The 23,576-nt window shown below is 35.2% G+C and overlaps 1 protein-coding gene across 1 annotated transcript in view; it reads left to right on the forward strand.

Annotated features, from left to right (window-relative positions):
• Window positions 1–23,576, forward strand: part of FMN2 (formin 2) — a 160,473-nt gene that overhangs the window by 94,986 nt on the left and 41,911 nt on the right. Inside the window, exons 9-14 of the mRNA XM_086626096.1 lie at window positions 1,962–2,053; window positions 2,201–2,330; window positions 3,270–3,416; window positions 5,225–5,284; window positions 5,464–5,584; window positions 16,496–16,588. Of these exons, the coding sequence (XP_086482222.1) occupies window positions 1,962–2,053; window positions 2,201–2,330; window positions 3,270–3,416; window positions 5,225–5,284; window positions 5,464–5,584; window positions 16,496–16,588 (643 nt within the window). The remainder of the gene's footprint in view (window positions 1–1,961; window positions 2,054–2,200; window positions 2,331–3,269; window positions 3,417–5,224; window positions 5,285–5,463; window positions 5,585–16,495; window positions 16,589–23,576) is intronic.

The raw sequence follows: 23,576 nt of genomic DNA on the forward strand, positions 1-23,576 counted from the left end.
GGAGAGAGTCTAGTGAAGGGCCACAACAATGATTAAAGGCTTGGAGAATATATCATACGAGGAGAGTCTGAGAGACTTGGGGTTCTTCAACCTGAAGAAGAAAAAGCTCAGGGGATCTTATCAGTATGTACAAATACCTGATTGAGGAGGAGGAGTAAAGAACACAGAGCTAGACTCAGTGATGCCCAGCGTAAAGACAAGAGGTAGTGGGCCTCTTGAAGTTCATATACTGGAAATTTCGTTTGAAAAATTGAAACACCTTTTTTAACGGCAAGAGTGTCCAAAGACTGGAAGAGGCTGCCTAGAGAGGTTGTGACTGCATCCTTGGAGATATTCAAAACCTGGCTGGACACGATACTGAGCAACCTACTGTAGCTGCCTCTGCTTTGTGCCAGAGAATTTGACTAGATGATCTCCAGAGGTCCCTTCAAACTTCAACTTGTTGAAGTTGTATCTGTGATACAGATACCACCATTATAATTTCTTAGTGTTGAGAACAAAGTACATTGCTGAGGGGAAAAAAAAAAAAAAAGTAGTTGTTGGCAATATTTCTGATCTGTTGGAGTATTTAATAGATAAGATCAGACTACTTCAGAGATGATGACCCTTGAAGAACATCAACAGAAATGCTGGCTAAATGTTAGGATGTATAGTATTCAAGACAGATGGCCTTATAGTAATTTCCAGACTTCTTGAAGTAATCAGAGAAACTCTGAAGTGCGTTTGCTCTGAATGACTCTTCAAACTCTTCATCTTTCTGTTTCATGCCAGTATTTTCTCCCTTTTAATGTAAAAAGATGTTCAACAACCTCAGAAGGACTGTCCAAACCTGACTTCCTGCTTTCAGGTTGCTGATGGAGCTGTGACAGTATGATGTGAGATAGTTCCATACTTCTTCTGCTAATTGTGCAACAGCACGCAAGAAAGAATGCAGATGCAGCCTATCCTTTGCTTTGGCATTATCTAAGTAGTTAGAATTTAATTTTCCAACATTGTCTTCAAGTTCTCTGGTAGAGTAAGTTAAAAATGTGTGTAGTGTTTTCTTAAAGGAATAAAGGTAGATATATTTACCTGTTTTTTTCACTCTTGCACAGATTCATGCTTTGAATCTATTTTGAAAACCACTATGGATGTCAAAAGAAGGGTCAGAAGGAGAAATTTCCATTCCACTTTTATTCCTTTCCATGCCATTTCATTTTCCAGTACTGCAGCTGGAAAAAATAATTTCTCTGTAGCATGGAGCACAGAAAGAAGTGAGGCTCTGTTTCTTTTGATTGAAATATTGAAGAAAAGACTGCACGATGTATCACAGGGTTCTCCCAGAAACTAGTTTACGTGTAACTGTTTTGCCTTGTTAAGATAAAAATGAAAATTTTACTCCAAAGTAATATGCAATAGTTCTCATGTATTATGGTATGTATGATAGTTCCATTATAAATCAACTATTTATAAAAAAAAATAATGTTGTATAAATCAACATCACAGTGTTTTCCAAACACCAAATAAAATTTAAATTGCAGTAAGCAATACAAACTAATTTTCATTTAGTTTAAAAAAAGGCATTATTTAAATATATATTTAAAGATCTGATTACATTCAAATGGCACCCAACAGATTTGGAAAGAGAAATACAACTCAAGAAGAAAGAGTTCTTTGATCCAAAGACGTTATAAACAGCCAAAGAAAAGGGAGTGGGAATTAAGATTATTGTCTCAGTGCATGGTTCAATGGATAAATCTTCTGCAGATTACTAGTAGTCAGTAATATTATTTGGAAGATGTTCTGTTTTCCATCAGATGTATTTATACTTAAAATCACTCTGCGGACTAAGTAGTTTTAACATAAGCAGATGCTAGAAGGAAAAGAATAATCTATAATTTGTTACAAGAGCATCTTTGTCTGTGTTGTTTGACTACGTTGTTAATTAACACTTTTTAATTACTTTGTTTCCTTTATTCTAGAGAGCACAATCAGATGAATTAGAAAAAATAGAAAAGCATAGCAAGGCATCCAAGGAAAAAGAAAATGCCAAGTCTTTGGATAAGCCAGAACAGTAAGAACACACTTAAAGAACAGTTTTGCTTGCTTCAGAAAACTTTCCCTTCTATAGTAAACTATCTGGAGATGTTAAAAAAGAAAAAAAAAACAGCCTGTGCCTACTGACAGTGACCAATATAATTTTCTTTAATCACTCCTACAGGTTCCTCTATGAACTCTCACTAATTCCCAACTTTTCAGAACGTGTATTTTGCATCTTGTTCCAATCAACATTTTCAGAAAACATTTGTTCAATCCGTCGCAAACTTGAATTGTTGCAGAAACTGTGTGAGGTATGTTGTGTTCTGCGAAAAGGTAGGGCTAAATTTCTGATATTTAATCCAGTTAAGTTGTACTCATATTTCAAAAGTTTTCTCTTTATTTACTTTAAGTACTCATTAAATCTGAAGGACAGCAGAATAGGACATTTTATGATTGTACTTCAACATCAAAGCGAATTTTAAGATTAGCTTTTGGTACTGAACTATATCATGGTTTTGCCGTCAATGTGTATCAGTCTCTGGAAAACAGTCTACACTCTCCTTTTGTTAAACCAAAATCTTCCCTCCTCATAGTGACTAAACGGATGACAGTTCAGTCCACCTTGTGTTTGCTTGGATTTTAGAAGTGTGCAACTCAGTAATATCTCTGATATCTAAAATCGGTTAGAGATAGCAATATTGTCTCTAGCTAGAAGAGATTACTGGAAATTTGTGGTCCAATGCAAAAGAAATACATGGCTTCAAAATGTACGTTTCATCAGTGTTTTAATAACTGAAAATTATTTGAAATACTTTATTTAATTGCTTTACCAGGTAGTAGATTTTTTAATTATTTGAATCATTAAATTGTTTTAATCGTTTCGTATGGATTTTTAATGAAATTATTGCAGAATTCTCTTCTAAATGAAATATAACATTCACCATATCAACATCAGTTAAGGAATTAGTTGGAGTTTTTTTTTCAACATCTCTCATAATATTGTGTAGACTTCCTATTTTTTTCTCTAAGCATTCATTTTGGAGATAACATTCTCCATTCACAACAAATTATATATTGATATGATTCTGCTTCTCCATGTTCCAGTAAAAGGTTGTTAATTCTCTATATATGAGCTTTTATATAAGTATTATTTCTAAACACAGTATCAACAGGATTTTGTCAGTAATACTGTTAATAGTAAGTATGATTGTGAGTCTGAGCAGAGAATTGTTTCTCTTTCTGTTTTGTAGACATTGAAAAATGGGTCAGGAATTATGCAGGTCCTGGGTTTGGTTCTTGCCTTTGGAAATTACATGAATGGTGGAAACAGGACACGAGGACAGGCTGATGGGTTTGGACTAGATATCCTGCCAAAACTGAAAGATGTCAAGAGCAGTGTAAGTTGATTCTAAACTTCCTGTAGGCCTGAGTGTTAAATTCTCGGAAAATTATTTTGTCTCTATTTCCAAGTAAATGGTGTGAAACTTATGAAGGCGTGTCAAAGGGAATTCTTTTGTTACTATACTTAGCTGATCACACTTATAGAGTTGGATGTATTTATGTAGAAATATGAAAACGAACCATCTCTTTTCATTACTGTACAAACAAAAATGTCTTAGTTTCTAATCTAATATGTATTTGACTTTTGGTACGCTGCATAGTTCTAACTTTTCCTGTATTCTTAAGCAATACTATGATCCTTACACTTAAAAGGTTTTTTACAGAAGGGGAAATAGTTGTAAAAGAAAAGTTAACTGTGATTCACAGCTGATTCAAAATATTTGTGAGGAAAAAATAGTTGCTCTTGAAAATGATTGAATAGGCATCCAGAGCATCCTTTATATACATCATGATTACAGAGTGTGCATTTCACATTGGACTATGGAACCACCCGAGCAAAGAGTAATCACAGCAAGTACTTGTTGGTTTAACATTTGTCTGGTAAAGTCATCTGAGTAAGGAAAATTTTAAGTAGTCTTGTTCCTTGCACAGTGCTAAACTGGAGATAGTGTTTTTACCAGCAGTTCTTTGGCATTGGTTATTGTGATTTGGGTTGTTATTTAAATATCTACTTTTGTTTACAGGGAGCAATAATCTTTGAGTCTCTACAGCTATGATGAAAAGAGTCGTCTGAGTTGTGGATAGAGGTGTGAGAAAGGTTATAGCAATAATTCTCAAGACTTTAAATTGGCCCAGACATCTATCTAGTGATTCATTATGAAGATCTACTCTTCTGAAAGTGGCAGAAAAAGAAGAGTTTGTTTTCCTGCTTGGTCACTCACTAAAAAGGCGTACTTTAGCTACTGGGTTAGGTAATGTGAGCAGACTGTTGTTTACCAAGAGTTGAGAGGCCGTGTCAGCCATTTCCCTTTAAAGAGGTGGGGGAACTTCATTCTGGCATGCTTGTTTCCTTGGTTAGCCAAGGGAGCGATGACGTAAATGAAGCATTAGTACAATGTGCTTAGGGCAGCTTACTTTAGCAGAACCTCCTGGTGGACTCTAGATCACCAGTTTTAGAACTTGGCTCAGTAGAACATTTAGGCACACTAAATTTGGTTTGGTAACAGAGATCTTTAGTACATAATTTGCTGGAAATATTATGATGATTAACCTTGCAATTGCAAGATACATCTTCAGATTATTTGCTACTAATTGGTCAGAAAAATTCTTACAAAATAGATTTCTGAACCTATCTAAAAATATAATTCTGTCAAGTCCTCTTCAAATCAAGGACTTTCTGCTGAAGTTTCATTACAGAGATTACAAAGGGGAAGCAATGAAAGAGTTTCCTCAAAAGGACCAAAATTTCATTAAGGAAGATAACTTTCTTCGTTTAATTTAACTTTGCTTTGGTTATAGTTAGAGATTAATAAAAAGATCTAAAAGTTGCCGAACAAATTGCACACATCAACCCAGAAATCATTTCTCTTTTCTTCTTGGGAAATTTCAAAATGTAAGGGTTCAGTTTACAATCAGGTAAACTTCAAAATCAAGAGTGGTTTACATGAGTGTTATAATACATCTTTCTATTATTTTCTTTAAACATATTTCATGGTGGTTTGTTTTTGAGTGAAGGCATCAAATCAGCAAGGTGCTTTCTGTACTTGAAACTAAATATTTCAGTTACCTTAATTACCATTTCTGAATTTATTTTTTTCAGTGAGTTTCACTAATACAGCAAGCTTTTTTTTTTTTCTCTATACAGGACAACAGCAGAAGTCTTCTATCGTACATTGTCTCATACTATTTGCGTAATTTTGATGAGGTGAGTGAGAATTCATTTTGCTCTTTTAAAATCAAGTTAAAAAAATAAACTTACTAAATTTGCTTTTTTGCTGGCCGCGATGAGGAAATGTGCACAAATACTCTTTTTGCTTCAGTTATATATTTTAGTCTATAAAAAGTAATGAGCACTTTGTAACTGTTCATTTCTGGTTTTGTCAGGATGCTGGAAAAGAACAATGCATCTTTCCTCTTCCAGACCCACAAGATCTCTTCCAGGCTTCCCAAATGAAGTTCGAAGACTTCCAAAAAGATCTCCGCAAAATGAAGAAAGATTTGCGAGGTACTGAACCTAGATTAGGTGCTAATTATATGTTACTAACATATCCCTGCTCTTATTTTTTTGTATTGTTTTGAGAAATTAGATGATAATATAAAAATAGTTGTGTATTTTTGACTCCTCAGTTTCTCTTTTGTTTCCTTAATTTGCTTTTTCATGACCATTTAACAATAATCCATTATTTTCTGTAGATAACATGGAAGAGGCTATTAAAATAAACATCATCAAACCAGTTAGGTTAAGTCTTTTGTTTCAAAACCAAACAAACAAAAATTGAAAATACTTTTTTTTTTTGGCAAACTGATTTCAACAAGTCTTTCACCATAAAAAGAATTGAAAAGTACTGCACCACGTCCATGATGATAAAAAGATACTCAAATTCAAATGCTATCTAACAGATAAAACAATATATAAAACATGTTGATAAAAACAGTTGAAATAACTTGACTTTACTAAAATATAACATGCAAAGGAAACGTGTTTTTTTTCTCATGCTTGTGGAACGCTTTCTTTAAATGAACTCAACAAGCCTAAAATAAGATGTATTTGCTAGACTTTAATAAAGAACATGTATCATATATAATACATTTCTTAATAATACTAAGAATTAAGCACTAAGTTTAAGTTAAGCAAGAGTACAGTTTGCACAAATGATGGCTAACATCCATGATCTTCAGTATTTTTACTACAAGTCACTGCTAGACTGGCCAGGTATGTACCATTATGTTCAATTTTGGAGACAAGAATTCAAATTAGGCACTGAAATGATCTTTATATTTCTGTTGCCTTGCTGATTTTGAATGCTGTGCAGCTAGAGACCAAGGAATGGTTTGGTAAACCCATTAACCCCTGAACAACCTAGAGTAGAAGGCTGTCTATTAAAATAGAAATGTAACATTGTTACCAAGTGATGTCTGATCTTCCCATCTTTTCCCTATCAAGCTGCCTGTTTGGATGTTTCAAAATTTATTTCAAATGTTCAGAGGAAATATTTGAAGTTGTATCAAGGTCACTTAGTATGATACTGAGTAGCAAACTGCAGCACCATCTGTCTGCCGTCCTGAACCATATTGGAGGCAAAAATCTCACAGTTCAACCGTGAAAATTTATTTCTATGCTTTTTGCAATTTTCAGATTATCCGAGTGCTCCATCTGCACATAGAGAAGAGAGATGCTTAGGTTTGATTGAAAAAAGACACTTTAATTCAGGTGCATGTTTACAAATGTCCATGGGGGCAGATGTTATCCCTCGTAAGTTCACCAAAAATATGCTTATATAGACAAAAGGTTAAATATTTTTAGATCAAGGTTGAAATTTGCATGCAGGCATAAATCTCGTACGGAATAAATCCACACTGCACAGTGATCAAAGCAGGGTTCTGTAAAAATGGCAATTACACGCTTCGCTCTGCCATCAGACGGCAGTTGAATTCTTTGTGTGCTTCCAGTCCAGCCCTTAGGCTGGAGTCTCTGTTATCAGTCTGTTCTGTAGTTATTGAAACTGAAGAATAACTGCAGACACCATCACTCTTTCCCCATTCCCTTTGGTGCAAACTTTTTTGGGACAACATTGGCCCCCTTCTGCATCCTCTCCTGGATATGAAGTGACAATTTTAATACCATTTCATTCATGGCTTTCTTATCAGCGCTGAGTGATGCAAAATGCCTTGTATTGACTTGCTTTTGCAAAGAAAAGTGTGACCCTAAATTCAAAACAATTTGTGTTAAAAAATTTTATGACTGCAAGAGCATTCACTAAACATTCTGGGCATTCCAATAGCTCAATTGTTGTAATGCTTTCAGCAAGACAGAATAGCCAAGTTTAACGGTAGTCTTTTTTAACTAGAGTGCAAGTTTTAGCTGAATGGATAAAATGACTTCAAAGTGATTTTCCTCTGCACTTACTTTAAGTACACTACCAGATTTGCTAATGTGCATCTGGAACCTTGTGAGTTACTACAGCTAGCAAGTGTCTCATTAAATGACTGAGCAGGAAGAAAGTTTTAAGACGGTGAGCAAATTCTGACAAGATCCTAAATATGGTCCTCTCCTTTTGAAGTCAGTTAGAGTAAATGAGTATTGAGTTTTCCTGGGAAATATTGATTACCATCAACTATAAAGCCATAGAAATAGATGCTCATGAATGCATTCCAGTTTTATACTGAGATGTGGACTGTAAACTTGGACCTACTTTCGTCAGTAATTAGATGGAGGATTTCATGGGAAGATTTCACCATTAGAGGGAAGGGGGTTGTTTGCTTTGTTCTTTATCACTGAAAAGCTGAAAATTGCACATAATATTGATGCGAGTGGTATCACTAGTTTAAAGGTGTTCTGTCCATGTTAGTTTCAAAGACCCTTCAAACCATGCACAGTGAGATCGTGCTTGGGGGGAAGAGGGTATTGATTCACCCAGGAACAAAAGCTTCTAAAGATATTTTATTTCTGTCTTAAGAAACTTTCCATGATTATTATTCAAAGATAAACTTTGTCCCAGAAGGATCCTTTCATAAAATTATAGGGAGGCTTAAAAAAAAACCACCACAAAAACACAAAGTAGAGGAAGGTAATTATAAAAAAATAAAATTGTTTTGTAACTGTAACAATAGCAGTTTATTCTAGCAATGCTGTATTTTTTCCATCTCAGTAGCATACACAGAGGCAAGCAGATATAAATAATCTTTATGATTTTGTAAAATAATTTAGTTGTCATGTTCTTTCACAATTGTGAGCTTGGGCTTATGTTTGTATTAAAGGAGTTGTTATGCTGATTTCTTAAAGAGAAAAAGCACTCGTGATGTTCAGATTTGTATGCTTTTTTCCCTTTTGAATGTGGAGGCTCTTGTTCATTTTTCTGTTTTTATGAACTGTATGCCTCACTGTTTGTAAATGTTAGAAAAGAAAGTCTTTTCTAAGATTTCATATTAAAAGTGGAAGTCCAAAAGACTTTCAGAAAGCATGCTGTGTCTGTTCCAAGATTAATAAGACAGAAATTTTCAATTTTATTTAAATTGGAAAAAAAAAAGAAGAGAAATCTCCCCTGAGATTATAGTAGAAGCTACACTAACCATTTAATATTGAACGTGTGAAATTTTCAGTTTTGTTTTTGTTTTTTTTTTTTTAAATAGACCTCAGTGATAAAGTTTGTATAATAGATATTTTTTAAGATAGAAGCCCAAAGAACAGGTAGATCCTTTTACTAACAAATCAAGTGAGTTTGGCTCCATCTGTTGCTCCCAGATTTCACAGCTCTCCAGGATCCTCACTTTAGCCTTTTTGACTTCAGTGACATATAGTTTGTTAAGCAACCTGATCTGCTTTTGATCTCTCCTGCCTGTCATCGATGTTCCTTGATGCAGTCATGCCAAGCAATGACTTCTGTTCCTATGCCATTCCACAGAAGAAACTTTAGCACTTGCCACATGACTTAAATCAACTCACCACATAAAGAAAATTGGGCATCCAGGGTCACAAGAGCAGTGCATGACTCTCACTGACTAGGACCTGTGTTGCATATCTATTTTTATCAGTATATTTTTCTAGACACTTCAGAATGCTAGAGGTGGGGCAGAAAGATGTGGAAAACATGTATTGAATCAATATTTTAATTCTCTCTGCTCTGACACTCTCTGGAGGTGCAATTGTGGTTTAGCAAAATGTTAAATTTGTGGCCCATGAAATTCTTCAAGGCGTATTTACTTTGGGAAAGAACTAGGACAATAAAATGGCAGTGAGAGTTACAGTATTTATGAAGCACTTATGGCAAGTTAAAACTGTTTAGAAGCTGTTCTTTGGCTACACGTTAACATTTTAGCTTTACAATAGTAAGTTTATTCTTGCAAATCAAAAACTTATTCATCAGTTGTCACTTATTGCAAAACTTTCACTGAAGCTCAGCTAAAAGGGAATTAGAAACAGTGTCAGGCAGAAAATAAATCTGACTGGTAGAACTCTGAAAAGATGAATAATACTATATATGCAGAATGCTATAAAAAAGAGTTGAAGTCAGTACTTGCATGTGTCATAATGTTGCAATATTTAATATCTTTAATTGAAAACTGATCACAAGTAATAATTATTATGATTAAATATTATTTTTGTAGTGATATTTTCTTTTCCTACTATGTTTACAACTCATTGAAAAGGCTCCATCGATAAGAAGCTAGGCTGTGTGACCCAGTACATCTCTCTGATTTGGAATAAATGTGACTGAAAATGTTAATAAAGTGTTAAGCAATTGCAGAACACTTTGTATTTTAAAAAATATGTTCCAAGAAAAGCCCCACAGTAACTTAGAAAAATACACGTTCTCTCTTTTTTTCTGTGCTTCTTACAGTCACCTAAAATTATCCAGTCACCTTGGATCTGCTAGTTGTAGAGCTGAAATGCTCTACATACCTGCTTTAATACCTGCTGTGTAAATCAGAGCATTGGCAGTACCATATTGTGCGACAGAAGGACTTTTAAAAGTTGAATTTGGAGTGGTGTCAATGTGGGACTGAGAGAGATGAGATAGTAATAGGCATGTTATGCTTTGACTTCTTACCATTTCTTTCTCACATAGTTATCTCTTAACTATTTAGACTTTGAATCATTCCTCTTGCCTCAGCAATGATTACCCTTAACACCTAGAAAGAGGCCTCAACCCTAAGAGTACAGTTGAGTAGTAGTTTGGGGTGGAATTTTCCTCTTCGTGGCCAACTCTGTGTCTGGGGTGCGTGGATTACTTTGCAAAATAAGATTGCATCCACTGTTCATTCTTTCATAAGCAATATTAAAGTTTGCCGGCTGAAATCCAAAACCTGGACCATTATCTTTGCACGCCATCCCTTCTTTCACACACATATCCTCATATCTTTTCAGATTCACAAGATACTCTGTTTCCATCACAGTTCTGATTATGTGTCTAAGACTTTTTGGCAACATTTCAGTCCACTTCTTGATCAGTAACAGGAGTAATATTAATTTCAAATTCTATTGTTAAAGTTAAGCAGCCTAAGCCATTTAGGGTCCCACTACAGATGACAGAAAAAGAAGGGATTACTCTCCTAAAATTGATTATTCTCTCCTAAAATTTGAGTGTTAAGGAAAGGTCTTGAGTCTGGTCTTGTGATCTATCTTTTAAATAGATAAAGTTTGGTCAAAGAAAGTCCATCCTAAGAGATTTACAAAAAACCCAATTTTTTTTTAATGTGCTTCTACACTGGTATTCCAAGTTGTTTGAAGAGAAGAAGGCAGGGGGCTGGAGGAGAGAACACTGAAATGGAGAAAAAATTGTATTCTTGAAGAGTTTGAATTCATTGCCTTATCAAAACCTTTCTAAGATACTTGGAAGTGTCTGTGTTTCTGTTATTCTCTATCAACAGTTTTGACATGAATGGGAATTAAGATTTTTCACAATTAAGAAATAGATCTTTAATTTTTCTTAAATGATCCATAGATCCATATTCTGATGAAAAGATGCCTTTAGTATTTCATAATAAAATGCCAACTCTCTCAAGGAAATTATTAACGAAGTAATATAGCAGTTTTGGTCAATCCTACAGTTATCTGCACGGTCTATCTTTACATAAACAGCTATTTTTTTAAACCAAATTAAATGCATACTTTTGGCTACTCGTTAACAGCTGTGCATCCACAAATTTTAGCTATTTGTTCAGCTATCATTGAAAGGGTTAATTGCTGCAGCTATGCAGCATGCAGACTCCTAAACCTAAACCAGATGTAAACTAAAACCAGGCTTTCAGTCAATCTGTGAGTCATATTTTACTGTCCTTAAAACTCCAAACAAGGAGCTGTCTATGGAAGCCCTTGAAGACTCAGCAGTTCTTAGACTAAGTCTTTACAATTCGAAAAAAAAAGAAAAAAAAAAAGAAAATTAAGAACTTTTTCTGTACTTGTGGCTGAGTTCATCAGAGCTTGTCTTTTGATGAGGCCAGTATTATTTCCTTTTGGTAAAATCTAAGCTTTCTTTTAAAGTCACAGGTTGTAGCTGTAAGGAATCCAGAAAACACTGAGGAGGTTGTGAAAACAGTGGTTATGCTGTTATATACTTTTCAGGCAAGTAGGCACATCTCCTGTGGGAGTCTGAGTACTCAGAACTCCTGAAAATTAAGGACATCATTTCAAAACTTTCTTAAAGACACAAAAACAAACAGTCTATCAAATCTCAGTGCAACTTGTGCTCTCAAGTATCTTAAACAGTCTTGAAAATCCACCCAAACTCTATAGGACTTCTACAGATAAGTATGTGGTTTCAGAAGTGGTTAACCAAAACAGCCTAATGGATCCGTTAATTACTCATTCAAGATAGTTCACAGTTCTGCTTGCTTTTTATTGGGTTTTTTTGGTGGTTTGGTTTTGGGGATTTTTTTTGTTTATTTTGAGGGTGTTGAAAGAAAAATTATGTTGTTGTTGATTATTATCCTGACCAAAGACAATACAGTAAGCCTGAGGAGCAGCTGATCACGTTTGGTTCAAAGGGCGTACTTTAGCATTAGAAGAGATATGTGCTTCCAAGGGCTAAAATTTAGTGTCCAACTAAATAGAACTAGTTGGAAAACATACATTAAAAACATACCCTGAATCTTGAAAACATTTTTATCTCCTTTTTTAAAAAAAGCAAAGCAACTCTTTTTGATACTGAGATTGGATGCATTTTAGATTACTTACTGGAATCACTTACTGAAAGCGTTAGTACAATGCACAGAAGGTTTTGTACCTCTTCTTTTCCTTTTCTGTATAGATGTGTCTTAATCAATATTGGCTGTTGCTAAAATTTATACAGTTTCAGTATATCGACCTAAATTAAACAAAACAAAAAAAATAGGATGAGCAAGGTAACACAGAGTAGCTTAAAAAATTGGCAATTAAATGTATTTAAACATGGAAAGAGAAAAGGTGATGATGTTCTTGAGATACCGAATGCCGCTGGAATTGCAATATTTTACATCTCTCAACTCGTTTTGAACACAGATTTTCACATCAATTTCCAGATCAGGAGCATTTGAGAATAGATCTGTGTATGTATGGGCAAAAAGCTACCTGTTTAAAGGTCCTCCCACAAGACTCCTTTTGTATTGCTTCTCTGGAAAATCACGTTGCTTCTATGTTAAAATTGATTTACAGAGTTGGAGAAAAGGTGTCTCTGCCCATGCCAACTTCTGCTTAGGATTTGAGATTTTTGGAAGGTATAAGATCAGTGCATGAGGACTAGGTATTCAGGACTACAGGGAGCTGAAGCCTTCAACTTGCTGCAAAGCAATACAAAGAAGTTTTTATCTTTCTTTATTCCTGTTTAGGCAATTCCGTGTTGTTAGGTAAGCTTCTACCTGGTGCTTGGTTTTTGTGACTGCCTACATGACTCTCATTCATGGTGCCTTGAATACCTTTCAATTCTTTCATTATAAGAAAATTTAAAATCTGCCTAAAGTAAATTGATCTTGGGAATACACTAGTTTTGTCTAAGTTTTTCAGTTATGTACACATCTCTCAAGTTGAGAGATTAACTGAACCTGTGAGAATAGGGATGACAACAGAGCAAGCTTTGAGTCTGCTATCAAAGAGACAAGCTTTTGTTTCAGACAAAACTTTTACAAACTCATCATAGCAGGATCCCCTTTGCCAAACTATTCCTTTGATATCTTGGATGTTTAGCTGAACTGTTTCATGGAGAGAAATGCGTTTGAGTATGAAGGTGAGGGGAAAAAAAAAAATCAAATATAGAAGACTGTTGGTATTCTTACATACACTTGTTTAGGGTTGGTGGGGTTTTTTTTTGCATATTTCACTTCTACATTGCTTGGAATTTATTAAATCCTCTTCTGAATCAAACATGTATTCAATATCTTATTCCTTCACTTGGGCATAAATACTGGCAATTGTCTAGTGTTTTATGTTTCTTACATATGATCAGCACTTTAATTTCTTCTGTTACAGTAAGGATTAACAATATCTCATCTAAATATCAGGGTTTTATACTCTGGTGACAAATTACAGAACATGATAAATGAATGTTATATGCAAAAGTTTGTGCAGGGAGACCATGATTCTGGTCTTGCTTCTCTGGAGAACTGGGAAATTTAGGAAGAGCTTACAGACCTGTTAATTCTTAGTTGATTGGATGCTTTAGACATTAGTTTGTTTTAAGCATCATAATATCACAGTATGGTAATAATGACAGAATTTGTCCTATTTTTAAAGATTGGATGTTACATATGATACCTTACTTTTTATAAAAAAAAAAACACGTGTTTTTTTCCTGTGTTTTCTTTTGGATTTTAAATGACTTAGACATCACTTGCAAGTCAGGAATAGGGTCAAAAATGGACCTGAACTGTTATTCTGCTGAACATCACAAGAGGAGGGGGAAAAGGAACAAAAAAAAACCAACACACACCAAAAACTGAAGAAACAAACATGTCATTATTTGCACTCCCTTTCCTCCACCTCACATACACACACAAACAAATCAACCATGTAAGACGTTCCAGTATCTGAATGGTTAAATAACAGACATTTCATTCTGACAATATTACATGTTTTTCTTTTCCGTAGCAAGATGAATAAAAGGATAGTATATCCTCATATTTCCTTATAGACTTTGAAAAGGAACTGCTTGAGGCTATTGGCGTGGGTATAGGCTAAGATTTTTGGTGGGTATATATCTTCATAAGATCTATACTTCTCTCAAATCAGCTGAGAGATCAGGAGTTGATTATGAGCTGCAGACATTAATTCAAGAGAGTACAATATTGTACTTCTGTGAAGAGTATGTAATCTGTATTCTGGAAAAAGGTATAGAATTTCAGTGCTATTAAATATTACAGTAGGTTCTAGAACATCTTTCAGCTCTGCTACTTATTTCTGAATGGGAGAAAAGAATAATAGAAATTCTATATGTCACCATCAGAATGTCTTCCTTTGCAGAATAGTACATAGCTTCTCTGTTTTTCTGACTATTATGCACTGTAAAAATATTCATAGTAATTTTGATCCCCTGCCCTGTTTCAGATATGTTGTCTAACATTTGTTTAAAAATTACAGGCTTGTCCATGTGACTGTATTTGTGGAGACTTTTAGGTTGGGTTTTTGGTTTGAGGTTTTTTTAAAATATTGCTTCATAGTCAGGGTTACCTGTTTAATCAAATATAATAATTTTTTTTTCCCTAAAAAAAAAAAAAGCTGGTATTTATTTCTGTTTGGCTCTAAGCTTAAAAAAAAAAAAAAATAATTGTTATTGTCACCCTGGCTTTACTACCCTTGTGTGAAGTTACCAATTATTTGAGTCAGTCTGTGTTTCTGTGTATATGCATTTTAAAAATTGGCATCTCTAATTGTCTTTGGTATATTCACATCTATGAGAAAAAATTATTAACTGGTGTCTATGAGATCTAAAGCTGCATTCTCCAAATATTTGCCCTAGATAGACCAAACCAGATGAGTAGTACGGTAAAGGTGAATCAATTTATACAGCTAATAGAATACAAAGAATGATTTGACTACCATCATATATATTTACCTTCTTGGCACTCTAGATTGAATGACTAGGTACAGATCTGCACAGTGGGTTGGCTGACCATCATTTGCCAAAATTAAAAAACCTTTGGATCTTTGTCTTTAATTATGGTATCTTTAATTACTCTACCATGCTTTTTTGATTATATCATTAGTTTCTTATCATAAACTAGAGACTGGTATTATTTACCAGATTATAAAATTGTGCTTGCTGAGGTAAGAACAAGATGACAACTGATTTTTTTTTTTTTTTCCCCCAATCAGACCCTTTCAAATATTACAGAACCACATTTTTAGAGCATATAATGGTGATACTGTAAGGCCACCACCTGTTGTTTCCAGTCTCCAAAAGAAGGCTACAATTCTCATCTGCAGATATTTGGATTGATGTAATTGTAGACATCATTTATGTTTAAAGGAGATAGTTATGATAGTACATTCTGCTATTTTTTTAAATGTCTACCAATCTTCCATATTTAAAGACATAGTAATAATACTTTTATGCTGAAAGAAAACCTGGAGAGTAAACAAGGAAAATACATTTTTTTGAATGCATGTACTTTTAGTGGATATTTTGAGGCAGAATCAAGCAAGATTCATTTGTGTTGAACAACAGGAACTTATCAGAGACTAAAGAGATTTCCCCTATAATAGAAATCAGAGCTTAACATTCTTCTGAAATAGTAGTGTCAAGTCTTCTGTTGCACCAGACTTAGGTGGTGGAAGCAACTACCTCAATGAATAACCTGTGTCAGGGCTGCTTCAGGCTTCAGCTTCTCTGTCCTGGTCTCTAGTGCAATAAGAACCAAGCTGTCCATCTCCAAGGTCTCTCATAAAGTTCAGATCATGATAGCTATACTCTTCCGTTCTTTCACTTTAATCATTTTGCACTGTTACTTTTGAAGAACACAAAGGCACTTCACTACATCTGTGGTTTCAGCAGGTACCAAGCCCTCAGCTGGGTTTACTCACTGAATTAACTTCTTGCCTACTATTTGGTGCAGGTTTTGCACCTGAACTTTGTTTTGATTCAAGCACTGTTACCTGGGGCCAGGTATATCAACACGGCCTGGGATCTCAGTTTGTAGCTTTGTTCCCATACGTTTCAGCCCCTTAAATGTATTGTTCTCCTTCAAAACTATTGAATACTTTTGTTAATTTTTTCTACCGCTCATGTAGACTAACACACTGACCACAAGTGTTCTGTATACTTTGGTCAAAAACATTTGACTGGGAACATAATTATTCCTGAATATATTATCATAGTGTTTGTACTTGTAGTACGGCGTTTGAGGCACGTATTCTGGCAGTTTCACTGGCTATGCATTAATTTGTGTCTTTTATTACAGTATGCAGATCCATGTGTCATCCTAAACTAATCTGTTACTTCAATTTCAGCATGTGAGACAGAAGCAGCAAAAGTTTATCAGCTATCACTAGAAGAACACCTTCAGCCTTTCAAAGACAGCATGGAGCAATTCATTAGTCAAGGTAAATAATGAAACGTCACTTAACCTTTTCATGACATTTCAAAGGAAAGTTATGGGAACAATGTTTATACATTGTGGGAAAGGGACTGTTTATTTTGGCATCATAGAAAGATGTGGATTAGTTTAATCAGATGCCACACAGCTCTAAAAGATTTGCAAAATGATTCTGTTGTACTGTAGGTGACTCACTTTTTTGCATGACAGCAAAGACAAATGCTATTGGCTTGAGTGTGTGATCTTCTGATAAGTTCAACATTCCAGCAGAAAAGAATTTTACAACTTTTGTTCCTTGAAAAATTATAGAAGCTGGATCTGTTTCATTAACTTCTTTCCAAAGAGATAATTCTTTTTTTTATTTGCCAAAAGAAAAAGAGTAAGCATAGCAAAAGTAGTTAAAGATTTTCCAGATATAAGGCAAATCCATATCAAATACTTGGATGTGATTAGTGGAAAACGCTGCAAGAGAATATATATTAGAAATATCTATGATGAACTGGTATCCTGAGTGCTGGAAGGAAAACACTTTAAAAATGAATAGAGTATGCTTTCAATGCTTTACTAGAGCCTTCTTTTGCAAGACTAGAGGAGATATGGATAGCTTTGATTTTTGACTAGCTGTGCATCAGAGCATCTCTTGAAATACTGCTCTGAATGAGTATGCTCTGTATTTAATTCACTTTTTGATACAAGTTAGAATTCAGTGCATCAGGGTGACAATGGCCTGATGAGTACACCAATGTAATTTTAACTTTCTTGACTGCTTTGCTGCTCCTTCTGCTTCAATATTGCATTTTATAATAGAAGACAGACCTGTTATCTCCTGAACAGGTAAGTTATGTGAAAAGTCAGTTTCTAGTGCTGATGCAATGGAGCTGTCAGTAATTCGTTGGCCTAGAGCTGTGTTAATCAGCTATCGTATATAGAAATCATTATTAACTGAGTGTGCATTCTGTTTGAGAGGCCAGTCAGATATGTATTTATCTCTTCTTGGTTAGATTATCCAAGATGATCACCTGTCCGAAAATTATAAAAAGTAGAGTGCATATGTTCTAGTATATACTGATCCGTGCTACAGAACTTTCAATTACAGTGAATAAATTGAGCAAAACCACCATTTTGAACCATCAAATGTGAACTCATGTTTTCTAAGACAAATGTCTGTTAGCCAAATCTGGCAAACAGGATATTACTCCAGCAATAGTAGATATGAACTGCTTTAAATCTGGATTCTGATTATGTACATGACATATAAATGTTACATTAATGGCATGATTAAACATGTAGGAAGTATTTTGCATTAAGTTTATATTATTATTTTTATATAGAGATAGGGGACAATCAATTCACGAGTTGATCTGAAAGAAATCACTAATGGTATACTGTAAATCATGCCATATATTTGCATATTAACCTTAATACGCAGAGTAGGAGGTCAAGCATGAGGATTATATTTCATCAAATGTTTACCTGTTGTATTTCTTTCACTTCTTTTAGAAACGATATTTTTAGAAATATCTGACTCTATACTTTAGCTTACTTTATGATTTCTGACTATGACTTCCAGAGCACAATTAAATATAAGCTATACAGTAATCTGTTCTGGTTTTGCAATGATGTGTGGTTTGCTTTCTTGATTATGTGTGAGTATTTTAGGAAAGTGAAGAAAAAGAGAAAAAAAGAAAAATAAATGCATGTCATCCATTAAGAACTTTGCTGTGTTCCCATGTTAACAGTGGATATTGTTGAGTGGTTGACAAAAGGAGAAACCCATAATGTCAGTAAAAATATCGTTGTTGCATTTTAATGAAAATAATTAGAAATGTGTATTGTGAACACAGTGGACTGTGACTAAATAATTTCTACATTTCTTTAAAACTGCAAGGCACGTTTTGCAGAATTCTGTCCCAGTGTAAGAAAGACAAAGGTTAACATATAGGAAAAAAGGATCCCTGGTTAAGTTCCAAAAATAAAGTAATTTTAAATACCTTTCATTATGAAATCCTTTGTTTTTACTTCGTGGGATTGAATTCAGACTTGAAAGAGGCCATGTTTAAAGCAGGATTTCTCTTTCCTGTTCAGTGTTTGACAGGCTTTTGATCTAGATATTTTTTCTAAGGGCTTTTGTTGTTTATGTAGACATAATCGATGAGTCTTTTCAGCTAGACTGCACACATGATCATTTAGAAAAACAGAGGGACAATTCTTGGCACCTTTTGGGGATTTGTGTTTATATAACATATGCTCTGAGCAAAGAAAAATCAAGCTTTAAGTTTTTATCTTTTCAAGTTCCAGTTTCTCTAAGTCAGAAAAAGTTTTAACTTCTAGTTCAGATGAAAAGCATTTTTCATAGAGTTGAATAATTTGGCATGTTTATATGATGCCTTTTCAGAGTAGATAACTTGTGTGCATAATGGGACCCAAAAGTTCAAAGTAGATAGCTATTTACAGCGTGTTCACTTATCCTTGTTGCTAGCCGCTAAAATGGAAAATGGTTTTCCCATAGGCAAGAAAACTTGGACATCAAATTAAATATCCTTGGCAAGGGGTTAGAAAGACACTGCTTTATAAGAATAGTTACTGTCTGGCACAGTTATATAACTTTGAATTAAGTTACTGTAACTAGTCTAGCTGACTGTTACTATTGATGAATTAATAAAAAAATATTTTTTTAACACTTTTAATAGATTCATCAGAGACAAAAAAAAAACTCTGTATGTTACTAGTTTACCAGTAAAGGTCATTTCATCTGAAAGATAAAGAAAGGGAAGTGGCAAGAATGTGTCCAGAGCCATACCATGTTAGATGAAAATGCTAGTGGTGTATATGATTAAGGCTGTTCAACATTTGCCTTTCTAGCCTAGTCAGTAGGCTATATAATCAGCATATTCATTACAGATGCAAATTAGTGAAAGGATGCCAGTCATTTTTCTGATGGACTTCAGGGTCGTTCTTAAAATGATCGTTCTACTTAACAGAAGATCAAACTACCTGTCCTGTCCTCTCTGCACTGGTGTAGCGAATATTTGCAACAATGCTTTATCCTATGCATTTGGTATCTGAGGGTCTATGTGCCTCAAAACCTCCAGGGCAATCCTCTCTGTTCTCCCATGTTTTCTGTCTTCTTTTTGGGTCCACATGCTGCAAATCATCCATAACAAAGTATACAATGTAGTTCTTTTGTTTTCACAAATGTTAATAATTTTTTTCCTGAAATTCTCCATAGCCACAGAGTTTAAAAAGAAAAATAGAAAAAACAAACAAAAAAAGAGGGGCTACTTCGAAAAAGGTGATTGGAGAAAAATTGTCAGAAAATACAATACTTTTAAAAACTATGTTATTTTGTTTGTTACATATTTCTAACCGTTTCTTACATATTTCTTTAAGGGTTTCCAATATTTGAGTAGTATAAAATAGAAGCGTGAAATTTAGTAGAACAATGGTCTTTTTCCAATGAAAAGTTATTCAGACCTAACCGCAGGAATTTAAAAAGTACTATTCACATCTCCCCAGTATATGGTATATATTCACTGAAGTTTTCTGTCCTTGAGTTACTCCCTACAAGAAATCACAATTTGAATAAGAGAGATTGCAAAGGAAAACACTATTTGGCAGCCTTGTCTCCTTTGTTCTGTACGTAGCTGTGGCTGGATAGAGACATAGAGACATCAGAGATCCCATCTACCAGTTTATGAAGCTTCAGAAATCACGTCTATTCTTGGGGGAAGCGTGTCTGACACACGGGAAGGTGGGGAAGTACTGAGGGTGCTAATCATCATGCAATTTGTAGAGGAATTTCATTAGCAGTTAGTAATCCTTTAACTTTGTCCCCACTTGATAGGATAGCCAGCTCATGTTGAAAGAATTGTGTGTGCATGAACCACAAATGAGTCTCAGTCTCCAGGTTTTAGCTGTGGTTAACTTTGCAGTGAAAAGCAGTCTTTGAGTGTTTGCCCTTGGAACTCCAGCTAGGCTGTGCATTCTTGTCAGCCTGGTAAGGCAGGAAATGTGTGATAGGAGGCAGCAGCCATCACTCCCTTGGAAAAATAAGTCTAGTCTGGGAGCTGGGAAGAGGCAATATTTGGAATCACAGCTTTTCCACTGAGATTCTATAAATTGTGCAAATGTCATAGAATTCAAATCTGAGCAAGTCATCTGATATCATATTCAGAAGCCAAACCAACAAAATTAGTTTTAGACTTTAGAAAAAAACATTAGGAAATGTAAGGACTAGAATGCATTGTTTGTAGAAGAAGTGAAAACATAATTTTCTGATTTTTAGCTGGTTCATCTAAAAACATTGAGAATAATTCCAGTATGATTGTAAGTTTGGGAGTACAAGGTAACCATTCAACCTTTTGGTTCCTTCTAGTCTTATTTTGCAAAATTCTGCAGTTCTGCTCTCGTTAGTGAATGCCAGCCCCAGGTTTCATTTTGCCGGACCCAGACTCTTCTCCAGACCCAAATTCTAGCCACATCCTCGTGATCTTGCAGAATAAAGATGTTAAAATTGTCCTCTTGGGTCAACTGTCTGTTACCATTTCTTTTGCCAGGAAGAGCATTCAGGAATACAGTTTCCAAACCATAAGTAAATGAATGTATAAATCAAAGTGTGTTGTATTTATCGCTGTAGCTGCAACCAGATAGTTGGCCGTGACTTGTTCTTTTAGGTCAAGCAGCAAAAGACTGTGCATCATCAAATGATGGATTGTGATGAGACTAAAACATCAGACTGAATCTTGGATGGCTGGGTTCAGTTCCTGGCTCCAGAAGTACTGTAGATGGTTGCGAAATGAATGCTGCTAGGGTAATCTTAATTCTGGCATTTTATAACCCAGAATGATTGATTTTGCAGATTCCATTTTCTTTAAATGTTGTTTTTATAATTTGATTAATATAAGGGAGAACATAGTACTACTTCATAGTTGTTCTAAAAATAATTTGAGAAAATAGGACTAAAACACCATTAAGAATATATATAAATAAATGGTTTTGGTTTTGGTTTTTTAAAAAATGCACAGAACATTGAGTGGTTGGATATTGCTAGATTTATGTGGAGACATTCACTTTAAATATTATTATCAGAATATACTTATTACTAAGGTTAAAAATCAAAAATTTTATTTTAGAGGAAAATGTTGGAGGGATATGAAGAACGAGCAACATAAAGTCACTAGAACAAAAGATGCAGGAATTCACAGTTAAACAATTTAATTCCATGAATGTTTACATTTTTATGTTAGTATTCTTTTTGTTGGATTATTGAAAGAGCTTTTAAAGCTTGTTCTATGAGTGCTGAAAATATTTTTTTAATCTCACACTGACATCTTAATGCTAATAAATAATTTAACGTCAGTATTGTATAAACTTGTCCCTACCTCAGATGTCAGCACCTCCATTGGTGTGCATTATTACATAAAAATCCTAATTCAGCTTGTCCTGTATTTACAGCACTAAACAGGCTTCACTGAATTAGCCTCACCTTACTTCAAAGTCCATGAAAGGCCAAACCTTTAGACTGGGGCTGGCAGCTGTTTGTGCCTTTGGCACAGGACCTCATTTAATCGTTTTTGTAGGCATCGATACAATTATTGCAGACAGCACAGGTATGGTAGAGTGAAAAAGGTATTTTGGCATAGCTCAGGAACAGATAAATGCATGTCAGAATAGCATGATACAAGTCATGCACCCCAAAATAGTCTTGATAAATGCAGCAGATTACTGAAATTACCAAAGACCTTGTGGATAGTTTGGGGGGGGCGGAATTAATTTACATTTTAAATCTCTTCTCCAGTAAAAACCAAAATGTGTTCAAATTACATTAATTTTACCACATAGTTCTTGGAATGGAGAAGGAAAAATAAGAGGAAGACATTAAGGCTTAGGTAAGAACACTTAGCTCCTTCATTCATAGAATCATAGAATGGTTAGGGTTGGAAGGGACCTCAAAGATCTAGTTCCAATCCCCCTGCCATGGGCAGGGAAATCCTCCACTACACCAGGTTGCCCAAAGCCTCATCCAACCTGGCCTTGAACACCTCCAGGGATGGGGCATCCACAACTTCTCTGGGCAACCTGTTCCAGTACCTCACCACCCTCAATGTAAAGAATCTCTTTCTTATATCTAACCAAAATCTACCCTCCTTCAGTTTAAAGCCGTTACCCCTTGTCCTATCACTACACACCCTTGTAAAAAGTCCCTCTCCAGCTTTCCTGTAGGCCCCCTTTAGGTACTGGAAAGCTGCTGTAAGATCACCCCGGAGCCTTCTCTTCTCCAGGCTCAACAGCCCCAACTCTCTCAGCCTGTCTTCATAGCAGAGGTGCTCCAGCCCTCTGATCACCTTCGTGGCCCTCCTCTGGACTCGTTCCAGTAGCTCCATGTCCTTCTTGTGTTGGGGACTCCAGAGCTGAACACAGTATTCCAGGTGGGGTCTCACGAGAGCTGAGTAGAGGGGCAGAATCACCTCCCTCGACCTGCTGGCCACGCTCCTTTTGATACAGCCCAGGATACGGTTGGGCTGTGTCATTAGCCCTTATCACTATGGCATGACATGTTCTTCAGCACTGCGGAGCCCAGGCTCACAGCTGAACAGCCTTTCTTTTACACCAGGCCTGAAACCTCTTGCAGTATCATTGCTGTACCTAATAACACATATTTAGTCCTAGGTTAGGCTAGCTAACTGCCCAGCTGTTTAGTGCCTAGTCCTGACCTGACTGAGACCTTTGAGCAGTGTAGGATTTTAGAATCAGTAGCAAGGAACATGGGATGAGGAGCTCAAAGCTGCACATGAAATGCAATGTATTTTACTTCTGTGAATGTGACATATGACAACATTAAAGTGAGTAGTCACTGAATGTGCATAACTAAGTATGATGGAGAGATTTTTGTTGTTTTATTTTTTTTTAGTGCAGGATCTGTGTCCCACTTCTCCCTCCATTTAGCTGACAATAGATGTCATCTTTCAAAAGGTGGCAAATAACCTATCTTCTTA

Source organism: Tauraco erythrolophus, chromosome 2, assembly GCF_009769465.1.
Source record: "Tauraco erythrolophus isolate bTauEry1 chromosome 2, bTauEry1.pri, whole genome shotgun sequence".
In the NCBI taxonomy this organism is placed as follows: domain Eukaryota; kingdom Metazoa; phylum Chordata; class Aves; order Musophagiformes; family Musophagidae; genus Tauraco; species Tauraco erythrolophus.